A 20,343-nucleotide genomic window follows, 5' to 3' on the forward strand; every position below is an offset into this window, starting at 1 on the left:
TGTGGGGGGGGGGGGGGGGTGGTGTAGCAGGGCTCAGTAGTCTGAGGATTACTTAGGGAAAAGAAAAGTCTTGAGTCTTGCAGAAGCATGCCCTGTTGTCAACAGACAACACTCTTTACCCCTCTCAGTCGGACACAAGTACACAGGAGAGAGAAAGCCAGAGAGAGCAACAGACACAAACTTGACAAGTCCAGACAGAGTAGACTCACCCTCATATCTGGGTAAACTGAGAAGAGGTTCTGTCTCCCCTCTTGCCTCGCTTTCAGCAGGGACGAGTCAGTCTCTCTGGAGTACTGAAACATAAACGCCAACCATCTAGAAAAAAAGAAAGACTGAAAAACGACCAAATGAAAGAATGAAGTATTTCTTGCGTATATGGATAAAAAAATAAAAAAATATATGGTGAGATTCACAAAAATAGAAGGTATACTGAGAGGAGCATGTACATCTCCCACCAGGGAAAGCAGAACACTGCCCAAAACTGCTGCTTTCGCTTTTTGTAAAATCCATTTACAAAACTGTCATTTGCTCGTTCTGGTTGCTAAAAGCACACACACGCACGTACACGTGCATACGGTACACACAAACACATGCACGCAAACAAACGCATACCATTTAATTCTTATAGGAAAAAAAACCAAAAAACAAGCCAGAGCTTAGGCTGGTATAGAATTTCGCTTTCAAATTGGGTACATGAGAGCAAGCTAAAGATGCAGAAATGCTGAGTACTTGCAACCATCAAAATTTGAAAACATAAATATGAACAAAAACAGAAACCAACAAACGATGTCCATAAAAGCCAAGCAGATTTGTAATCTTATTGACAAACAGAACAACATTTTAATTAGAGATTATACTCGATCCCAAATCAATCCGCAAACTGGAACAAAATCTTCAAAAACATGGAATATATATATCAGAAAATCAACCACAACAGATTTCACCAGTTCAATTGAAGGTGCAACCAACAGCACTTCATTTTTGTTGATATCCTGGATGGGAGAGAGAGCGAAACATTTAGCAATGACACCAGATTAACCAAACTCTGAGGGACTTCACGGCAATAGATGATGTTCGGACATAACTGTCAAGTTTTTATGGGCTGTAAAGGGTTGTTTTTTCTTGGAAAAAAAAGGGCAACCATGCCTGCGTGACATTGTACGCCAATCACTGGCATTAAGCAGCCTTTTTCCACAGTGTCAGTCAGCATGTGTAAGGCAATGACCACTCAATAAGGATTGATCTATTTTGTCACGTGGGTTTGAAAAGCAACTCTCCACTGCTAATAAAAACTTGACTTGAGTTATTCCTGGAATTCGTATATTAGACTTGAACAAAAACATGGCAAAAAACGTTAAAAGAAAGAAGTTTTCAGATTTTGTTTCTGGCACTTTTTTTCCTCTAAACTGATGGATGTCAGTCTAATTTTATCTAGATTTGAACATAATCACAGCTCATAACTGCACAGTGGAACCACTTTTTGGACCCCCAATTTAAAACAACCGCCCCCCCCCCTCTCAAGATTTTCGTTTTTACATTTTTCTGTTTATAACATTTGGACATTTATCTCCCATGTCAAGAGTGCCACCTTTTTTAACATGCTTTTCCCAGATGTTTATAGGCCTTAACAGGAGGGTTCCACTGTATCAGTGTACGCCCAATCATAGAACTGTGAAGCAAAGATGGTGATTGTAAGTTTTACCTTAACCACTGGATGATCTATGCTGCGCTCCTTGTACTGTTCCGGCTTGTCTGGGGATGACGTCTCTTCTGCAAAGGCAATACAAAAACATTTAACATCTAAATCGGTACCAAAAAAACATTCTTGATCTTAAAAAAAGAAGAAAATAATTTAAAACAAAACAGAAAGAAAAAATAAATAGGACGAAGAAGAAAATGAAAAAAAACCCAGGTACCACAGCATTATCATCCACCACATCACCGCTATTATTCGCCTCCGCCTCATAATCATTTTCATCATTGTCATCAACCATCACTATTATTAACATCATCATCCCTTTCTTCTCCTCTCATCATCACTATCATCATTATCATGTCTTCTTCTCCATCATCGGGGGCAGGGTAGCTCAGTTGGTAGAGCTGGGTAGCTCAGTGGGTAGAGCTGGGTAGCTCAGTGGGTAGAGCTGGGTAGCTCAGTGGGTAGAGCTGGGTAGCTCAGTGGGTAGAGCTGGGTAGCTCAGTTGGTAAAGCTGGGTAGCTCAGTTGGTAGAGCTGGGTAGCTCAGTGGGTAGAGCCGGGTGGCTCAGTGGGTAGAGCTGGGTAGCTCAGTGGGTAGAGCTGGGTAGCTCAGTTGGTAGAGCTGGGTAGCTCAGTTGGTAGAGCTGGGTAGCTCAGTTGGGAGAGCTGGGTAGCTCAGTTGGTAGAGCTGGGTAGCTCAGTGGGAAGAGCTGGGTAGCTCAGTTGGTAGAGCTGGGTAGCTCAGTGGGTAGAGCTGGGTAGCTCAGTTGGTAGAGCTGGGTAGCTCAGTGGGTAGAGCTGGGTAGCTCAGTTGGTAGAGCTGGCTAGCTCAGTGGGTAGAGCTGGGTAGCTCAGTTGGTAGAGCTTGGTAGCTCAGTTGGTAGAGCTTGGTAGCTCATGGGTAGAGCCGGGTAGCTCAGTGGGTAGAGCCGGGTAGCTCAGTGGGTAGAGCCGGGTAGCTCAGTGGGTAGAGCCGGGTAGCTCAGTGGGTAGAGCTGGGTAGCTCAGTGGGTAGAGCCGGGTAGCTCAGTGGGTAAGGCCGGGTAGCTCAGTGGGTAAAGCCGGGTAGCTCAGTGGGTAGAGCCGGGTAGCTCAGTGGGTAGATCCGGGTAGCTCAGTGGGTAGAGCTGGGTAGCTCAGGGGGTAGAGCCGGGTAGCTCAGTGGGTAGAGCCGGGTAGCTCAGTGGGTAGAGCCGGGTAGCTCAGGGGGTAGAGCCGGGTAGCTCAGGGGGTAGAGCCGGGTAGCTCAGTGGGTAGAGCCGGGTAGCTCAGTGGGTAGAGCTGGGTGGCTCAGTGGGTAGAGCTGGGTAGCTCAGTGGGTAGAGCTGGGTAGCTCAGTGGGTAGAGCTGGGTAGCTCAGTTGGTAGAGCTGGGTAGCTCAGTGGGTAGAGCTGGGTAGCTCAGTGGGTAGAGCTGGGTAGCTCAGTGGGTAGAGCTGGGTGGCTCAGTGGGTAGAGCCAGGTAGCTCAGTGGGTAGAGCCGGGTGGCTCAGTGGGTAGAGCCGGGTGGCTCAGTGGGTAGAGCTGGGTAGCTCAGTGGGTAGAGCTGGGTAGCTCAGTGGGTAGAGCTGGGTAGCTCAGTGGGTAGAGCACTGGACTTGTGATCCTAAGGTAACAGGTTCGAATCCCAGCAGGGACGGACACAGGTCAACTTTATTTGCCGACTCAGAGACGGTATCCATGTCCCATCTGCGGTGGCCATCAAAAGACCTTGGTCATTCTGCCATAAAGTGCAGGTGGCAGCTAGATTACACCTAAACACGCAGACACCTGGGTAGCGCCACTCTTGTTGCTGCTAGCTTTCCACTGGGAGGAAGTGACCCAAATGTCCCAGCTTTGGGATAATACAGTAAATGAAATGAAATGAAATGTAATTGATAATGATGATAATGACAGACACACCCACCTCTAGTACTGTCTCTGGAGAGCTGTGAGGCACTGTCGGCAGCGTTGATGACTTTGTTCAGCGTTGTAATCCACTCCGTCATCTCAGTCTCATTGTCTGCGGCCAGCAGGCACGGCGGCCGATCGTTCATCTGAATCTCAAAGCAGTACTTCCCCTTCTTTGTGTTCTGTGAAACAAGATGTTGGCTGGTTATTATTTGTCATTGTCATTGTCTCTTCAGCTATATCGCTATTGGAGACCGATGTGTGAAACAAGATGTTGGCTGGGTATTATTTGTCATTGTCATTGTCTCTTCAGCTATATCGCTATTGGAGACTGATGTGTGAAACAAGATGTTGGCTGGTTATTATTTGTCATTGTCTCTTTAGCTATATCGCTATTGGAGACTGATGTGGGGCCCAAGGACTGTTATGCCGGGGTGGAAGTAGAGATAAGCGCCTACTTCCCAAGAAATGCTCCAAATGGCTTCGTGTCTCCAAACACCTCTGACAGTCAAATCCAGCTCCTGGCCTTCACGTGGCGGGCCCTGTCTTCGACTAACAGGAGAAGGGATGCAGGCGGGTCACTGGCGCCTTAAAACCAGCTGCTTCGGGCAGATGGGGCTCGTTAACCTTGGATGGTCGCTCATCTAGGAGAAGGACAACTCCGATTTCAAAACCCGCACTGCCTTGTGTGCGCCTTGGGAAAGGCAAAGGCTACGAGAAGGAAAACTTCGACGTCAAACCCGGGTAAAGTGGACTCGACAGCCCAGCAAGGCAGCTACTCTTGGGGAGGAGGCAACCCTGAGTAAGAACCTCAACCACCGAAGACGGAAGACAGCAGCCAACTTGGCGTGGGGAGAAAATCGGCTGTCTACGCTCCCACGATAATATGGCCGTACAATTATCCTTGGATCGATGTGGTGTCGTCCTGGTGTCCCGCAGCCAGGATGACGCACACTGTGAATGTGGCTCGGAAGAGCAAACTCCGGAGCACATTCTCCAGAACTGACCCCATCTAGAGACAATACGCCAGAAGTTCTGGCAAGAAGAGACCAGTGTCGGAGCCAAACTCTGGGGTCCTGCCGACGAACTGCGCAAGACTGCGGACTTCCTGGCAGCCACTGGTCTGAGGATCTAGCACGGCCACCAACATCGAACGCAGAAGAAGAAGAAGAAGAAGGAGACTGATGTGTGAAACAAGATGTTGGCTGGTTATTATTTGTCATTCTCATTGTCTCTTCAGCTATATCGCTATTGGAGACTGATGCGTAATACAAGAGCATAAGGCTGTTTCAGTAAAACACATGGAAAGCATTTACACCCTGTTTAATATTGCAACATGCTGTTAAATATTAACAAGCATGGATTCTGGTAATGCAGCATTGAAACTTCTGTGTAACTGGAGTCTATGTGTGATTGATTTGTATTACAATATGTTATTTGAACAGGCCCCATGCGGTCGGGCGACCGTTGAGATACAGGCCTGGTTAAATAGTATTTTGTGAAATTTTGCAAATGACTGCTAAAAGTTGCATGTCATAAAAATATCAGCATCTTCGCCAAAACTTACTCTGGAGTGAGTTGAATTGTTTAAATGACTGATTCTTGACATTCAAAAACCACAGAAGCTCAAACCCAGCACCATCATGCCACGCCCCCCCCCCCCTCCCCCCTCCCCTCCCCCCCCCCCCCCCCCTCCCCCCCCCCCCCCCCCCCGTTTTAGAAATGTCACAATTTAAAAAAACTCAGATATGGGAGAAAAAAATGGAGACAAATACAGTGTAACCACCCTTTGAAGACGTCCGAAAATCTGAGATAATCAGGTCTTACATTTGACAGAAGTTATGAACAAAATGTCTGAGAAAACACGGTCTTAAAAGGGAGGAAGTTTTAAATTGGGGGGTCTTAAAAGGGGGTTTAGCTGTAATTTATTCAGCTCACCCTGACGACCTCCTGCGCCAGGTCGAGAAAGATGGCGCCCTTGCAGTCGGACTTCTTGTCGTCTTTGTACATCTCCAGGATGTAGGTGTAGTCGGACTGCTGCTTCAGCATGAAGAACCGTCGCTTGAACTGCTGTAGACAGCAAAAGACAATGGGAAACATCATTTTACTGACTTCATGGGAGCATGCTGGGTCAAAAAGCTCTGCCTAACGAACTATCTTTGACTCTTGTTTCAGAACTGTGTTCTCTTCCGACAGAACACCTACCAAAATGCCAGAATTCTGACTTTTGGCATTGCCACATGCACATGACTTGGTATAAAAATATTTAAATTCATCTACACAAACATACAAAATACAATTAAACACACACACACACATGCAAGCACTAACACACACACGCACACACTGTGACACACATGCACACACACACACCACACCCCTGAACACACATATATACGGGTGCGTGCAGATACACACACTCAGACACACACACAGACACACACACAGACACACGCACACATCTCAAAACATTTCCCTCTTTAAGTATGTGACGTCATTTCCAAGGAGCGGTATGAGTAGTATGACAGTACTTCAGCATCATATGTGACCCTCCACCACGAAATGAGTCGCATGTCACCTCGCGCGGTTCTGAGCTAGGCTTAATATAAGTCCGGGGAGTGTCTGGTAACAGTGTGAGGGTCACCTTAGTCACAGGCTTATAACTCAAACAGTTTTCGCTCTTTTCTAAAACGGTTTTCACCACTGGATAGAGCATAAAACACTCTTTGTGAAAATGTAAAAATATGAAAATCATGCAAAGGTGACATGCGACTCATGTCGTGGTGGAGGGTCACATATACTGACCCTTGTGAAGCTGATGACATTGTCTTTGACCGTGTCCGGCCCCTTGGACAGCCAGCCTTTCTTGGTGATGCTGGACACAAACTCTCTGGTCAGTGTGTCCTGAAAGTAGTGACATCATCAAGTACAGTGACATCATGAAATACAGTGACATCATGAAATACCGTGACATCATGAAATAAACTGACATCATGAAATAAACTGACATCATGAAATAAAGTGACACTTTCTGAAATAGTCACATCATGAAATACAGTCACATCATGAAATAAAGTGACACCACAATATAAAGTGACATCGTCATGAAATAAAATGTCATTTTCTAAGGCCTAAAAAAAAATAGGTGTGGTTACGGTAACCCGACCTACCCTATTTTTAGGGGCCGACCCTATAACTTTTTATTACATTTGTCAAAAAAAAAACGAGTGCAGAAAACGCAATGAAAGCAAAATCGCCCGAGTCGCACACTTATTTCCCTGTCAAGTAGGTTTAATTTGTACACATTAGAAAAAAAAGTTAAAAAAAAAAATAGTGATTGCCTACCTTCCTACCCTATTTTTTTTGGCTATGTTACCGTAACCACACCTATTTTTTTTGTTGTTGCCTAAAATACAGTGATTGACACTTTTTAAAATACCGTGACATAACGAAATAAAGTGACATTTCCTGAAGGTCAGTCAAGGGAAAATAAAGAGCGAAAAATGATGCAAAATGTAAAGCCAGTCAAGGGAAAATAAAGAGCGAAAAATGATGCAAAATGTAAAGCCTGCACATGTTAAGCTCCAGAATAAATCCTCTTTTCCATTTGAAGTACAACGTTCAAACACTGTACAAGTCCAAATGTCGTTGTCAATCAATCAATCAATCAATGACGCTTATATCGCGCATATTCCGTGGGTACAGTTCTAGGCGCTCTGCAGTGATGCCGTGTGAGATGAAATTTTATACGGCCAGTAGATTGCAGCCATTTCGGCGCATATTTACCTTTCACGGCCTATTATTCCAAGTCACACGGGTATAGGTAGACAATTATTAACTGTGCCTAAGCAATTTTGCCAGGAAAGACCCTTTTGTCAATCGTGGGATCTTTAACGTGCACACCCAATGTAGTGTACACGGGGGGAGGGTTCGGACACCGAAGAGAGTCTGCACACAAAGTTGACTCTGAAATAAATTTCCGCCGAACCTGGGATCGAACTCACGCTGACAGCGGCCAACTGAATACAAATCCAGCGCGCTACCAACTGAGCTATATCCCTGTTGTGTGAATTTCCTGTCCAGATTTTCTTTTTGATTCAGAAAAAACCCTACTTTTTTTAATATAATGCCGTAAGGTGTAGTTATATGCTTAAATCCTTGTACTATATGATGCCCACGTGTTTCAGTATTTCTTTGCTTAAATAAAAAACGACAGGAAACTTTTCTTCACCACATTCCTACAATATATATGCTAGTGGTGTAAAATTTATGATATCGAGTCAGTCATTTGAGATAAAAGTTGTGTGAAATAGAATAACGGTTCTATTTAACTTGTAGGCGTACACAGATACCATGTTTGTTATCACTTGTTTACTGATTGATTACAATTTTGGAGAAAAAAAAGAAAGAAAAAAACAACACCCCAACTTATAGGCGTGAACTGTGCGTGCGTAGTTCTTCACTCGCTAACTTGCTCATGCATTCACTCGTACAACTTACATCATCTTTCTCTTCGCATTCAGCATCGATTTCAAAGATGTGGTCTTGCAGAGGTTCCTTCTTCTGAGCTCTGAAACATGTGATATACTCATGAACAACCTCTAGCAACAGCTTACAGTCTACGTTTCTAATTCCTCTCCTAAGCCATCAGGAAAAGATAAAAGCTTATTTCTGAAACTCGTGCAAGGTTCAAATAAATAATTTCCATTTTTATGTAACATTTTAATGGACAATAAAGTGTTGTTATTGTTATTATTGTTATTATTATTGCAACTATTTACGTTGACTGCATATCTTTGGAGGTAAAAAGAGTTGGTTTAGTCAGTCAGCCTACTCTTAAAGTTTGGGAATCAATCAACAAAAGAAAATTATAAATGCTAAGATATGCTACTCACATGACAAGCAGTCATGCATTACATTTTAAAAAATGTTGTTAATTTTTGTATCCTGAAATTTGTGAAAAACGGAATTTCAGTTTCTGCCGATCACCAAAAACGGTTTCCCTTGCCAAACTGAAGTAGCTGCACCCTTGAACATATGACATCACTCCCACCAAGCATTATTTGAAGTACGCCTAAAATTCAACGTACCTGGGCAGTTGCTGGTAGCTACCGGAGTAGGCCTGATAGCGGAACCTGATCATGTGACACTTGCTGTTGTACGTCTTGATGGCCTGACGCACCAACAGATTGCTGGCTTCTTTCTCCGCCGATGCTGGCACCGTGCTGCCCTCTGTCCGAAGGTAGCGCTTCGGAGACGGGGGCTGGTTGAGGAGAAAAAACCGATTTTTTTCGGAAATGTATGAGACAGGTACACAAACAAAAAGACACAACAGCAGGGCACAAACAGAATAGATGATAAAATCACTGCAGCAACTTTTTTCTGCTAAAACTAAACTCTCTTCTGTTGGATCAGTATGAATGTCCCTCCATGTCCATTCCCACCTTTTCTTCTTCCCCAGGATCTAGGAAGACACACAGACACAGACATACACACAGACAGACAGACAGACACGACAGACAGACAGACAGACACGACAGACAGACACGACAGACAGACACAGACAAGTAAACAGACAGATACACAGACACAAACAGATCTCACACACACACAAACAGAAAGACATGCACATACAGACAGACAAACATGCACACATGGACACACATACAAACCGAAAGACAGACAGACACAGACAGACACAGACAGACAGACAAACAGAAAGACACGCACATACACACAGACAGACAGACAAACATGCACAAACCGACAGACAGACAGACAGACAGACAGACAGACAGACAAACAAGCACACATGGACACACACACAAACATAAACCGACAGACAGATAGACAGACAGACAGACACACACACACTGACTTACAGGTACTTCCACATCATCGTGTGGGAAGTTAAGCATGTCCCTCTGGGGGTCATTGACCAGCTGTACTTTGTTCTTCACAACAAACGTCTCGTAGTCGATAGGCTCCACCAGCTTTGGACGAGACTGAAACACACAACATAGACAATTGCTGCCAGTGAACGTCATGGTAAGCCAAAAGAACATCCAACTGCAAAACACTGTATCATGAACATGTGTGCGTGCACGTGCATGCATGTGTGTGTGTTTGTTTGTGTGTATTCCTGTGTGACCTGGTGTGTGTACACTACATTGGGGTGTGCACGTTAAAGATCCCACGATTGACAAAAGGGTCTTTTCTGGCAAAATTGTGTTGGCATAGATAAAAGTGTCCACCAAAATACTCGTGTGACTTGGAATAATAGGCCGTGAAAAGTAGGATATGCGCCGAAATGGCTGCGATCTGCTGGCCGATGTGAATGCGTGATGTATTGTGTAAAAAAAAATTCCATCTCACACGGCATAAATAAATCCCTGCGCCTTGAATATGTGCGCAATATAAATTGAATAAAATTTTTTAAATTAAAAAAAAACAAAATCCCTGCGCTTAGAACTGTACCCATGGAATATGCGTGATATAAGCCTCATATTGATTGATTGATTGATTGATATGAGATGAAAGCACATGCCATCTTAATGTTGCATTTTTTTTGCTTAAAATAGTTGACATGCTGAGCTTCCCAATGTTTGTGCGACACAACTTTCATTTTTTTCGGTTTCAGTGTACATATGTTTACATCCGTCACCCACTTCACCAAAACACTGCCTCATATTTTTTACGATAAAAACATCCACCAGAGTGTTCAGAGAGTGAAGATTGATCCATAAACTCCGGTGCAACTCACAGTCTCCATCACTGTAACGTGGACAGACGCAGACCGTTTCAGTAAACCTGATCTATAACTTGAGTGTTAAGTGAATTAACATGTCCATCACACTAATCCAGACAGCAGGCAGCCAGTCTGCCTAGTATCATAAATGCACTGTGGTTTGCCTGGGATCGTTTGAGTGAGGAAAACCTTTTCGCTGTGTTATATTCACAATCTGGAGTGGCTGTTTTTGTCAGTCAGGAAGACCTGGTAAGGGTTGGGATGCACGAAGAGAAAGTGGGTACCACCCAAACTGGTGAGAACAAACCACAGGTCGGATTCGTTGAAATCTCAACAAATCTCATTTTCAACCAATCCAACACTGTGGCTGGCTCCCACCCGCTTGGTAACTTTCTCATTCACCTCAGCCTTGTACCCCAAAACACTGCACACTTTGCTGCTCACAACACAAACTCTCCAAACTGTCTCACTTTTTCCTGTGTGATGCAAACAATCTGTAAGTGTGTGTAAAAAGCACAAGAGATCACGATCTGACCAATGGAAAACCACCAAGCTATAAGAATGTAAGCTTTCTAACAGGTAGAGTTTATGTGTATCTATTGATGGATCAACCTGCATTCCCCTCTTTATTGTTCTTGTATTTTTTTCATTTTTATTTTCATGTACCCCCATGGGGTTTCTTGAAATAAAATTTGACCTGACTTGACTTGTTAAGAATGTTCTACTTCCACGTACCATTTTCTCCTGTTCTCAGACACAGGTGTTATTAACGATGATCTAATCAACAACATGTACAGCACCAGTTCATCCAGTTTACATTAGGAGCAATTCATCCCATTCAAGTAACGGCAGAAAAACCAGCAGGACCAAAACTTATTGACACAGCTATATCATATATTCTAGTGTGATCAGCACTCAGGGAAGTTGAATACAAGGTGTGTCTTACCTGATTTAAATTCTGTCACCAACCAGGAAGCTTGTCTATATATTTTGTTTTCAAGGGGTGGACTGTCAGGGTAGCTTAGAGGAGTGCACATGCATGAGGAAAACAGTCTTCAGAAAAATATAACCTTAGTAACCGCAAAATGCTGCAACTCAGCATCAGCTCCCACACTTCCTTGTTAGGACTTTCTTTCTTTCTTTATTTGGTGTTTAACGTCGTTTTCAACCACGAAGGTTATATCGCGACGGGGAAAGGGGGGAGAGGGGATAGAGCCACTTGTCAATTGTTTCTTGTTTACAAAAGCACTAATCAAAAATTTGCTCCAGGGGCTTGCAACGTAGTACAATGTATTACCTTACTGGGAGAATGCAAGTTTCCAGTACAAAGGACTTAATTAACATTTCTTACATACTGCTTGACTAAAATCTTTACAAAAATTGACTATATTCTATACAAGAAACACTTAACAAGGGTAAAAAGAGAAACAGAATCCGTTAGTCGCCTCTTATGACATGCTGGGGAGCATCGGGTAAATTCTTTCCCCTTACCCGCGGGGGGTCCTTGTTAGGACAAGACGATACAAGATAATAATAATAATGCATAATATTTCTATAGCGCATGTATCCAGGGTTTAACCGGGCTGCTCAAAGCGCTGTACAATCAAACTCCAGACAGACTGGTGGAGGTCTTAAGATACAGCCAACCAATCAACCGGTCTTAAGATAACAGCCAACCAATCAACCGGTCTTAAGATAACAGCCAACCAATCAACCGGTCTTAAGATAACAGCCAACCAATCAACCGGTCTTAAGATAACAGCCAACCAATCAACCGGTCTTAAGATAACAGCCAACCAATCAACCTTGTTGGCACAAAATGCATGAAGGCAGAATCAGAACATAAAAAACTCTTCAGCACGCGCGGTGTAATGAGAACAGACATCTGTGTCCCTACACGGCTGGAAACAAATGCATGGAGGTACAGCAGTACCTGTGATGACGTGTGGATCGACCCTCCCATGAGGACACCTCCCTTAAAAGGACACCTCTTGTCCCTTGTTATATTATCTCTACCAAAGTATACCTGTCATGAAAGGCCACCTGCAATGTAGGGACACTTTTGGCTGGTCCCAAGGCTGTCCTTTCATGGCAGGTACCACTGTAGAACTAGTGCAAGCATTTTAGGTATTGCACGCAATCCTCAAATGAGAATAGGCATTCAATAGACAAATTCCGAAAATAACTGTCGGGTTTGGTATGGGTTGTCGAAGAGTAAATGCCCTTGCTTTTTACTCGCACAAACATTGGAGGGGCCAATCACTAGCGAGGGGTGTGTCGGAAACACGTGGACAGGAGCATGTGTGAAGTTATTTGTCAGAGGAAAACAAGGGTAGTCACTCTTTCACAACCCATACAAACCCGACAGAAATATTTCCGAAAATCGTCTATTGTCTTCAATACTTTAACTTGCTATAAACAAATGCCTGAAGGCTTAAAGGCGGTTCTTAATTGAGCCTGAAGTCGACTTCGCGAAGACTACGCAAAGTCTTTTTTACCGAAACCTTAGTGCTGAAGCTGCGTGCGGCCAGCTGCGCGAAGTATACTTGGCCCAGTTAAGGACGGGCTTAAGAACCAGTGCAAGAAAGCCCTAATGAGAATAGACATTCATGTCTCTAACGCTGCTATCATTTGCATAAACAAATGCATGGTAGCATAGCCAGTGCAGGAAAACTCCGGCACTTGAATTATACAACAAGGAAAAACTTGCATATAATGTCACAAGAATGTCCCCTCGGGCAAGGCATTCAATCAGCTTAGAACACTTTCACACTTGAACACTGGAACCCCATTTTTAAGACCCCCAAATTTAAGACTTTCTACCTTTTATTTTTAAGACCTTGTTTTCTCAGATATTCTGTTCATGACCTCTGTAAATTTACCACCTTTTTAAGGCATGATTTTCCCCAGATTTTTGAGGTCTTAAAAGGTGTGTTAATTCACTGTAGAACTAAGAGACTGTGACTGATTGCACAAAACTATGCTGTCCTAAGACAAAGGGTAGGGTGGATGGTGGTGGGGTGGATGGAGGTGAAAGGAGGGTAACTATCAGCACTGTAGGGCGTCTTAGGGGCCAGTAAGTGATTCCCTCAGGAACAGTTACATCTGAGGCATCTCTTGAGTTCTTCGGAGACCACCCCCCCCCCCCCCTCCTTATAAGAACCACCAATTTCAGATTCCCTCCTTTTTAAGACCTTGTTTTTTCAGACTTTCTGTTCTTAATCTCTGTAAAATTATCCCCCATTTTAAGACTCCCTCCTTTTTAAGACCTTGTTTTTTCAGACTTTCTGTTCTTAATCTCTGTAAAATTATCCCCCATTTTAAGACTCCCTCCTTTTTAAGACCTTGTTTTTTCAGACTTTCTGTTCTTAATCTCTGTAAAATTATCCCCATTTTAAGACTCCCTCCCAATTTTGTCAGATTTTTGTAGGTCTAGAAATGGGGGCTCCACTGTAGCAAACAATTTGCATCCTCAGGGTTAATATCCTGGGAGAAAAAGGCAATGGGACATTGGTACCCTTCAACCAAATTCCGATGGGACATAGTCGAAGGCAAGAAGCGACAAAGAGGCCTGTACGCGTTTTGACTAAAGATGCAAAATGGTACAATATAGTGCCATCTGAGAATTAGCCGCTATATTGTGTTATCTCTGTATATGTATATATATGTGTGTGTGTGTGTGTGTGTGTAATCCGATGTAAAGTGTACATTTGGTGGCGCAGTGGTACGTAAATCTCAATGCGCCCTTTGACGCACTGACAGGAATTGTGATGGGACATTTTCAGATTTAATGCGCCAATGGCGCAGGGCGCACAAGTACATGAAACCCTGCTTCTTCATTCATGAGAAACATGCACAGCATTATTATCAGCAATATGCCTGATTTTTGCACTCACTCTGCTTTGGAAGAGGTGTCACTGTTAGCTACACAAAACCTAGAGATTGTGGGATTGCAAGCAGCAGTCTTAGACCCCTCTCTAGTGAACGAAGAAGAAGAAGAAGAAGAAGAAGAAGAAGAAGAAGAAGAAGAAGAAGAAGAAGAAGAAGAAGAAGAAGAAGAACAAGAAGAACAAGAAGAACAATAAGAAGAAGCAGCAGGTCACCCATAATTGTAGTAACTGTGTCGTAACTGTGTATCAACACGCTGGAATGCAGGCGTTAGATGGACGTTACAGGAAGCGACTGAAGCTAACAGTCTGAGCGGATATATCCATACCTCACGTCAAATAGAGCCATATCAGTGGGTACGGATATATGCGTAACTCAGGGAGACAATGAGTTTAAAGGGAGGAAGTCTTCAATGGGAGGGTCTTGAAAGGGGGAGGGGGGGTGGGGGGGGGGGGGGTTCCACCGTATTCAGTGCTTCTAACAGTCCTGTCTAGAGCGGGCACACGCACGCACACACACACATGCATGCACATGCACGCACACACCAACACCCCAGGTTGGAAGATTAGGCTAAGTCTAAAACCTTTATCCTTATGTAATACAGTTCTGAGTTCTGAGTCTTCTTGACCTGTGTCTAACAGATCAAACTGGATAACTCATACAGGCAGCTGTGCTAGCAGAGGGTATGGAAAAGCTGCTGGTGACTTGTGAGGGTGTAACTGAGAACTTCTCATGGGAATGACAGTCCCAGGGATATGTGTTTGTATGCATGTGTGACCATTGCCTGTGCTGCATGCAGTCACGATGTGTATGTACATGTGAAAGCATGAGTGTGTGTGTGTGGGGGGGGCCTTATGTGTGTGTATGTGTGCGCATATGTGTATGTGAGTGTGAGTGGGGAGGGTTTGTTGTGTCTCTGTGTGTTTGTTTGCGTGTGTATATGAGCCAATGTCAAAAGGTGCTGTCTGACAGCTTCGAAAATCAAAGTACATCCAAAGTAAAATGACTGGTGTTTTGAGTTGCTTAACACATTCAGTATATAGTTTCTAAAGGAGAAAAGGGAAAATCTTTTACAACGGCTGTGTTATTTGGCCGTTAAGTTGAGGCTTGACGAGTGTCTCTTGTGGCATGTAAGGACATAAACCTGATTTTTTCCATTTTTTTCTAGAACTTTCATTTCTACTGAGCTCGCATATGAGTATTGGGGTGTAGATTAAATATAATCAAGGTAAAAGCGCATAAAAGAAAGAAATTAAAAATTTTGTGGAAAAAAAATGAAATTTGATAAAAAAGTGTCTAGTGTGACATTGTGACGACAAAGCTTAAATTAGCCAGAAATGGTACCAAACTTCAAAATATAGTGGTTATTTTCATTGTTTTTCCTTTTCACCGACAGTTTTTGTTCAAAACTGGTTCTTTTGTGTATCTAGTTGAACAACAACATTTTTTGGAAGCTTTTTTAAAGTTTGAGTTTTTGTGACGCAAAGAGTCACGCTAGACACGCAATTTTCAAACTTTAATAATTTCTTTAAAAAGCGGACAAATGGGACGAAAAACACACAGAACTATGTATTGGGGTTCATGCAATCATTTGGTTTAAATCCAACTGCCCAGAAAAAAGCTTATTAGCATTTTTTCTAAAACTATCGAGAGTACTCAAACACCTTGTCAAAATACGTCCCTAAAAAGCACTAATTTGCGTAATGAATGAGGAGCAGAATTTTAACTGTTTATAGTTAGTCTTTGGTTTTTCTCTGCGATCATCTTTATTCATTAATCTCTCAGAAAAACCAAAAGTTCCATCTGAGTGTACATTCAGTAAATAGTTACAGAACTTATAAAATACCTAGCGTACCCACAGCACCTTTTGACATTGGCTCATATATATATATGTGTGTGTGTGTGTGTGTTGGTGCGTGCATGCGCATGCATGTGTGTGTGCGTGCGTGTGCCTGCATGCGTGTGTGTGTGTGTGAATGTGTGTGTGCATGTGCATGAGTGTGTGAGCATGCATGCATGCAGGCGTGTGTATGCGTGTGTCTGTGTGTTCATATATGTGGGCAGAAGCAGTAATGCAACAACTCTCTCATTCATTGACATAGATACACAGATTCAAAAACAAAACACAAAGCAGACAGACAGACACAGAGACACACCACTAACCCTTGGACTTTGTTGCCAGTTTCTTGGGGTAGTCCTATACCCCAGTAAGTGCACCGACACATCGCCCTGCGCGTCACAACCATTCATACTGAGAGTGCTAATTTCAAGCTTGTTCATCCTCCTAGCACTCAGAGCACTACACTTTCACCGTGGATGGAGTAATCGACCATCACCGCTCACTGATCAAACTCATTGTCACATGTGTGTCCTTTTGAAATGTGTGTGAACGGCCCTTGTTTCCAATGAATACGTTGATCTTGCAAAGTGAATCTTTCTAATCTTCATCACTGAGTGTAATTTCATCTGAAAAGTGAAGGAAGGATTTGTCGTTGTTGCTGAGTGCACCCGTGCTTAACACTTGCAGCGCCACTTGGTGTAGAAAAGGTGACTGTCATTCAATGGGAAAGATATTACAAGCACGACCATTTTCAAGCACCCCGACACAAAGGCAGCCGTACTCCATCTTTAGGGGATAGTGAAGGATCTGCATACAACTACTAGTTTTCAGACTACTTGAAAGGAATCTGATATGGACATTCACATAATCATTCAGGCCCAGAACAATGGTATAACCCTCAGAAAATCCTGTTGTCTAGAACGTACAAGACAATGCTGATGTAGTGAAGTCAATAATCTATGAAAGTACAGTGGAACCCCCTTTAAGACCCCCAATTTAAGATTTCCTCTCTTTTAAGACCCTGCTTTTTGAGATGTTCTGTTCATAACCTGTGTAAATGTACCTCCATTTTAAGACTCCCTCCTTTTTAAGACTCCCTCCTTTTTAAGACTCTCTCCTTTTTAAGACTCCCTCCTTTTTAAGACTCTCTCCTTTTTAAGACTCCCTCCTTTTTAAGACTCTCTCCTTTTTAAGACTCCCTCCTTTTTAAGACTCCCTCCTTTTTAAGACCTGATTTTCTCAGATTTTGTAAGGTCTTAAAAGGGGGGTTTCACTGACTTGAGTTCCTAAAAACATTGTAAATTATCAACTCCCTAATTATTATTACCCATAACGGCTAACACCTATTTTGATTAGTTGTTGACAAAATAGGCTATCTTCAATTGCCCCCAAGTCTCCAGAGTTAATTAGATGAAAGTTAAATATAGCACTTCAATATCAATCTGCGCTATGCTAATCATCGCAGCTTCAACAGAACATCATGCCTGCAGGCAAGTCCAATGAAACATGCTAGATAAGGATACAGCAATAAACTGGAATTACTAAACCACTCTCAATCCTCTCTAGCATACCTGTAAACCCATCTTTTCAACCTGTACAGTCCAGCCACTAATCTAAGACCTCCCAATTTACACCGTACCGTTCTTTCAAGACCTAACTTGCTCTTTCACATTTTTTCCCTCCTCATAACTTCTGTACATTTACCTCCATTTTAAGACCCCCTCCTTTTTAAAACCTGATTTTCTCAATGTTTATGTTTTTATATGTCTTAATATCAGGTTCCACTGCAGACAAGTTTCCTCCAAATGAAACCCTGGCTTAAATTCTACTGTACAACAGAGAGTGGAAACTGTAATCTAGCCATATGTTGGCAAGGTATCAAAACGTGTGCCTTTAACTGAGAGAAAATCTAAATTTCCAGCACTGCCTTTCCTAGCGTTCACATAAAAACCAGCTAGAACAATCCAGAGTAACACTGTTTGGATTTAAAAACAACAACAACAACAAGAGAATTTCAGAAACTCGACACACTGATAAACGAATCAACACAAGAAGATCAAGGAGGTTAAGGTTAACACAATGCCAACAAATAATTGTTGCCAGTCCCGGCTTTGTTTGCTACATCATCCCTCCGGATACTCCATTTAACACTGCAAATTTAAGGGTCTCCAACAACATTTCTCATTTGAATAACTGCCATCAACACATCCACAAAATCTTAAGCTTCCACAGAAGACTCAATGAACACAAAATCTGAACTCTTCTAATTAAAGTCCTTTACACTAACACCCCGTTGTCTGTGTACTTTTATTCACTAAGCTCTTGTAATACTCATAAACCCTCAAAAAGGGAGAAACATTTTCGTGACACAAAACACCTCCACATGGTATCTTCTCGCCTTTTGGCATTTTCATGCTCCACACAAGATCCTCACCCTAATCAGGCCATTAGCTTGTTTAGGAATTGACAGAACCCATGGACAAATATTCATGAGCAAACCCACCAGGGAAGCTCAACACCATATTGTTACGCTAGCAATCAGCAAACAGGGCTTCCACCGCTCAAGTCTGTGCAGAATATGCAGACATATGCCCTTTAGAAGGGGGGGGGGGGGGGGATAACATTTTAGCACTGATTCTGTCTCTGACTCTGAGGAGCTAATTAGGGAGGAAAACAGTTCCCGCTTTAGTTTTTGTTACATCACCACTGACCTTTTCCCTCCTGTTGACGAAACAAACTCTGGCCCAAACCCAAGCCGCAATCAATACAGAGTTTTAACTCCACTACGAGAGGACCGAGATTATCCCTGTATAAACTAGACACCACAATTTAAATACAAAATAAACCTTTAAATACCCCATAATGAATCACACATGAGCCAAAATATATGCAGAGTTTCATAACTCTACTATGAGAGGACCAGGGTTATCCCTGTGCGTAAGAAAAGACACCACAATTTTTCAACGTGTAGAAAAAGTCACCACGATTCAGACAAAATCAAGCCTCTAAATATCCCCAAATGAATCACATCACAAACACATCCAGCCAGCACGCCCAAGTGACAACTAATTAGTACAGCACGGCATGGCAAGTAGCACAAGTAGTTTGACAGTACACTCAGAGTCTGAAACAGCCTTAGGATAAAGGGGAAAGGCAGCAGAGAAGGAGCCAAAGTGATCAATCAAAACTTTCAATTTCACCCCCACCCCCTGCACTCCCCATCTAATAGGCTAAGCCTACTCAAACCTGTTCCCTTCATCTCTGTTTGACAGCAAGCAGTAGCAGTAGCATCTATTGGGTTAAATAGCTTCAACTAATCTTGTTGTTATAACATTAGTTGCAGGACATCATCTTGGCGATAGCCACAGCTGATTGCAAATGAATTTATGATTTTCATAATCTCTGCTCAAATTTGGAAAATTGTTGTATGTGCGTGCGTGCATCCGTGTGTGTGTGTGTGTGTGTGTGTGTGTGTGTGTGTCACTGAGTGCATGTTTGTGCGTGCATGTGTGTTCCTGTAGCTGTTTTACTTTTATTCATCATTGTGTACTTGTAGCATGTAGGATGAGAAAATGGTTATCAGCTTGAATCATCATTGTGTACTTGTAGCATGTAGGATGAGAAAATGGTTATCAGCTTGAATCATCATTGTGTACTTGTAGCATGTAGGATGAGAAAATGGTTATCAGCTTGAATCATCATTGTGTACTTGTAGCATGTAGGATGAGAAAATGGTTATCAGCTTGAATCATCATTGTGTACTTGTAGCATGTAGGATGAGAAAATGGTTATCAGCTTGAATCATCATTGTGTACTTGTAGCATGTAGGATGAGAAAATGGTTATCAGCTTGAATCATCATTGTGTACTTGTAGCATGTAGGATGAGAAAATGGTTATCAGCTTGAATCATCATTGTGTACTTGTAGCATGTAGGATGAGAAAATGGTTATCAGCTTGAATCATCATTGTGTACTTGTAGCATGTAGGATGAGAAAATGGTTATCAGCTTGAATCATCATTGTGTACTTGTAGCATGTAGGATGAGAAAATGGTTATCAGCTTGAATCATCATTGTGTACTTGTAGCATGTAGGATGAGAAAATGGTTATCAGCTTGTAAACACAAGCACTCAGTTTCCATGGGGTTCACCGAATATCAATCAAACTTAGCTGAAATACATGGCTGCACTTTAGTCAATCCCAAGGGCGAAACAAGATGAAATCACCAGGGAGCACCATAAAACCTTTATGCCTGACACTTGACTTACTTAGCAACGTTT

The 20,343-nt window shown here is 42.7% G+C and overlaps 1 protein-coding gene across 6 annotated transcripts in view; it reads right to left on the reverse strand.

Annotated features, from left to right (window-relative positions):
• Nucleotides 1–20,343, reverse strand: part of LOC138946240 (dedicator of cytokinesis protein 9-like) — a 132,198-nt gene that overhangs the window by 102,031 nt on the left and 9,824 nt on the right. For all 6 annotated transcript variants that reach the window (XM_070317774.1, XM_070317773.1, XM_070317775.1 and 3 more), the window contains exons 2-9: nt 9,470–9,592; nt 8,678–8,850; nt 8,088–8,157; nt 6,393–6,491; nt 5,526–5,657; nt 3,604–3,769; nt 1,703–1,770; nt 210–293 (exon numbers count right to left, since the gene is read on the reverse strand). In XM_070317774.1, coding sequence (XP_070173875.1) covers nt 210–293; nt 1,703–1,770; nt 3,604–3,769; nt 5,526–5,657; nt 6,393–6,491; nt 8,088–8,157; nt 8,678–8,850; nt 9,470–9,592 — 915 coding nt within the window. The remainder of the gene's footprint in view (nt 1–209; nt 294–1,702; nt 1,771–3,603; nt 3,770–5,525; nt 5,658–6,392; nt 6,492–8,087; nt 8,158–8,677; nt 8,851–9,469; nt 9,593–20,343) is intronic.

Source organism: Littorina saxatilis, linkage group LG13 (assembly GCF_037325665.1).
Source record: "Littorina saxatilis isolate snail1 linkage group LG13, US_GU_Lsax_2.0, whole genome shotgun sequence".
Taxonomy (NCBI): Eukaryota; Metazoa; Mollusca; class Gastropoda; order Littorinimorpha; family Littorinidae; genus Littorina; species Littorina saxatilis.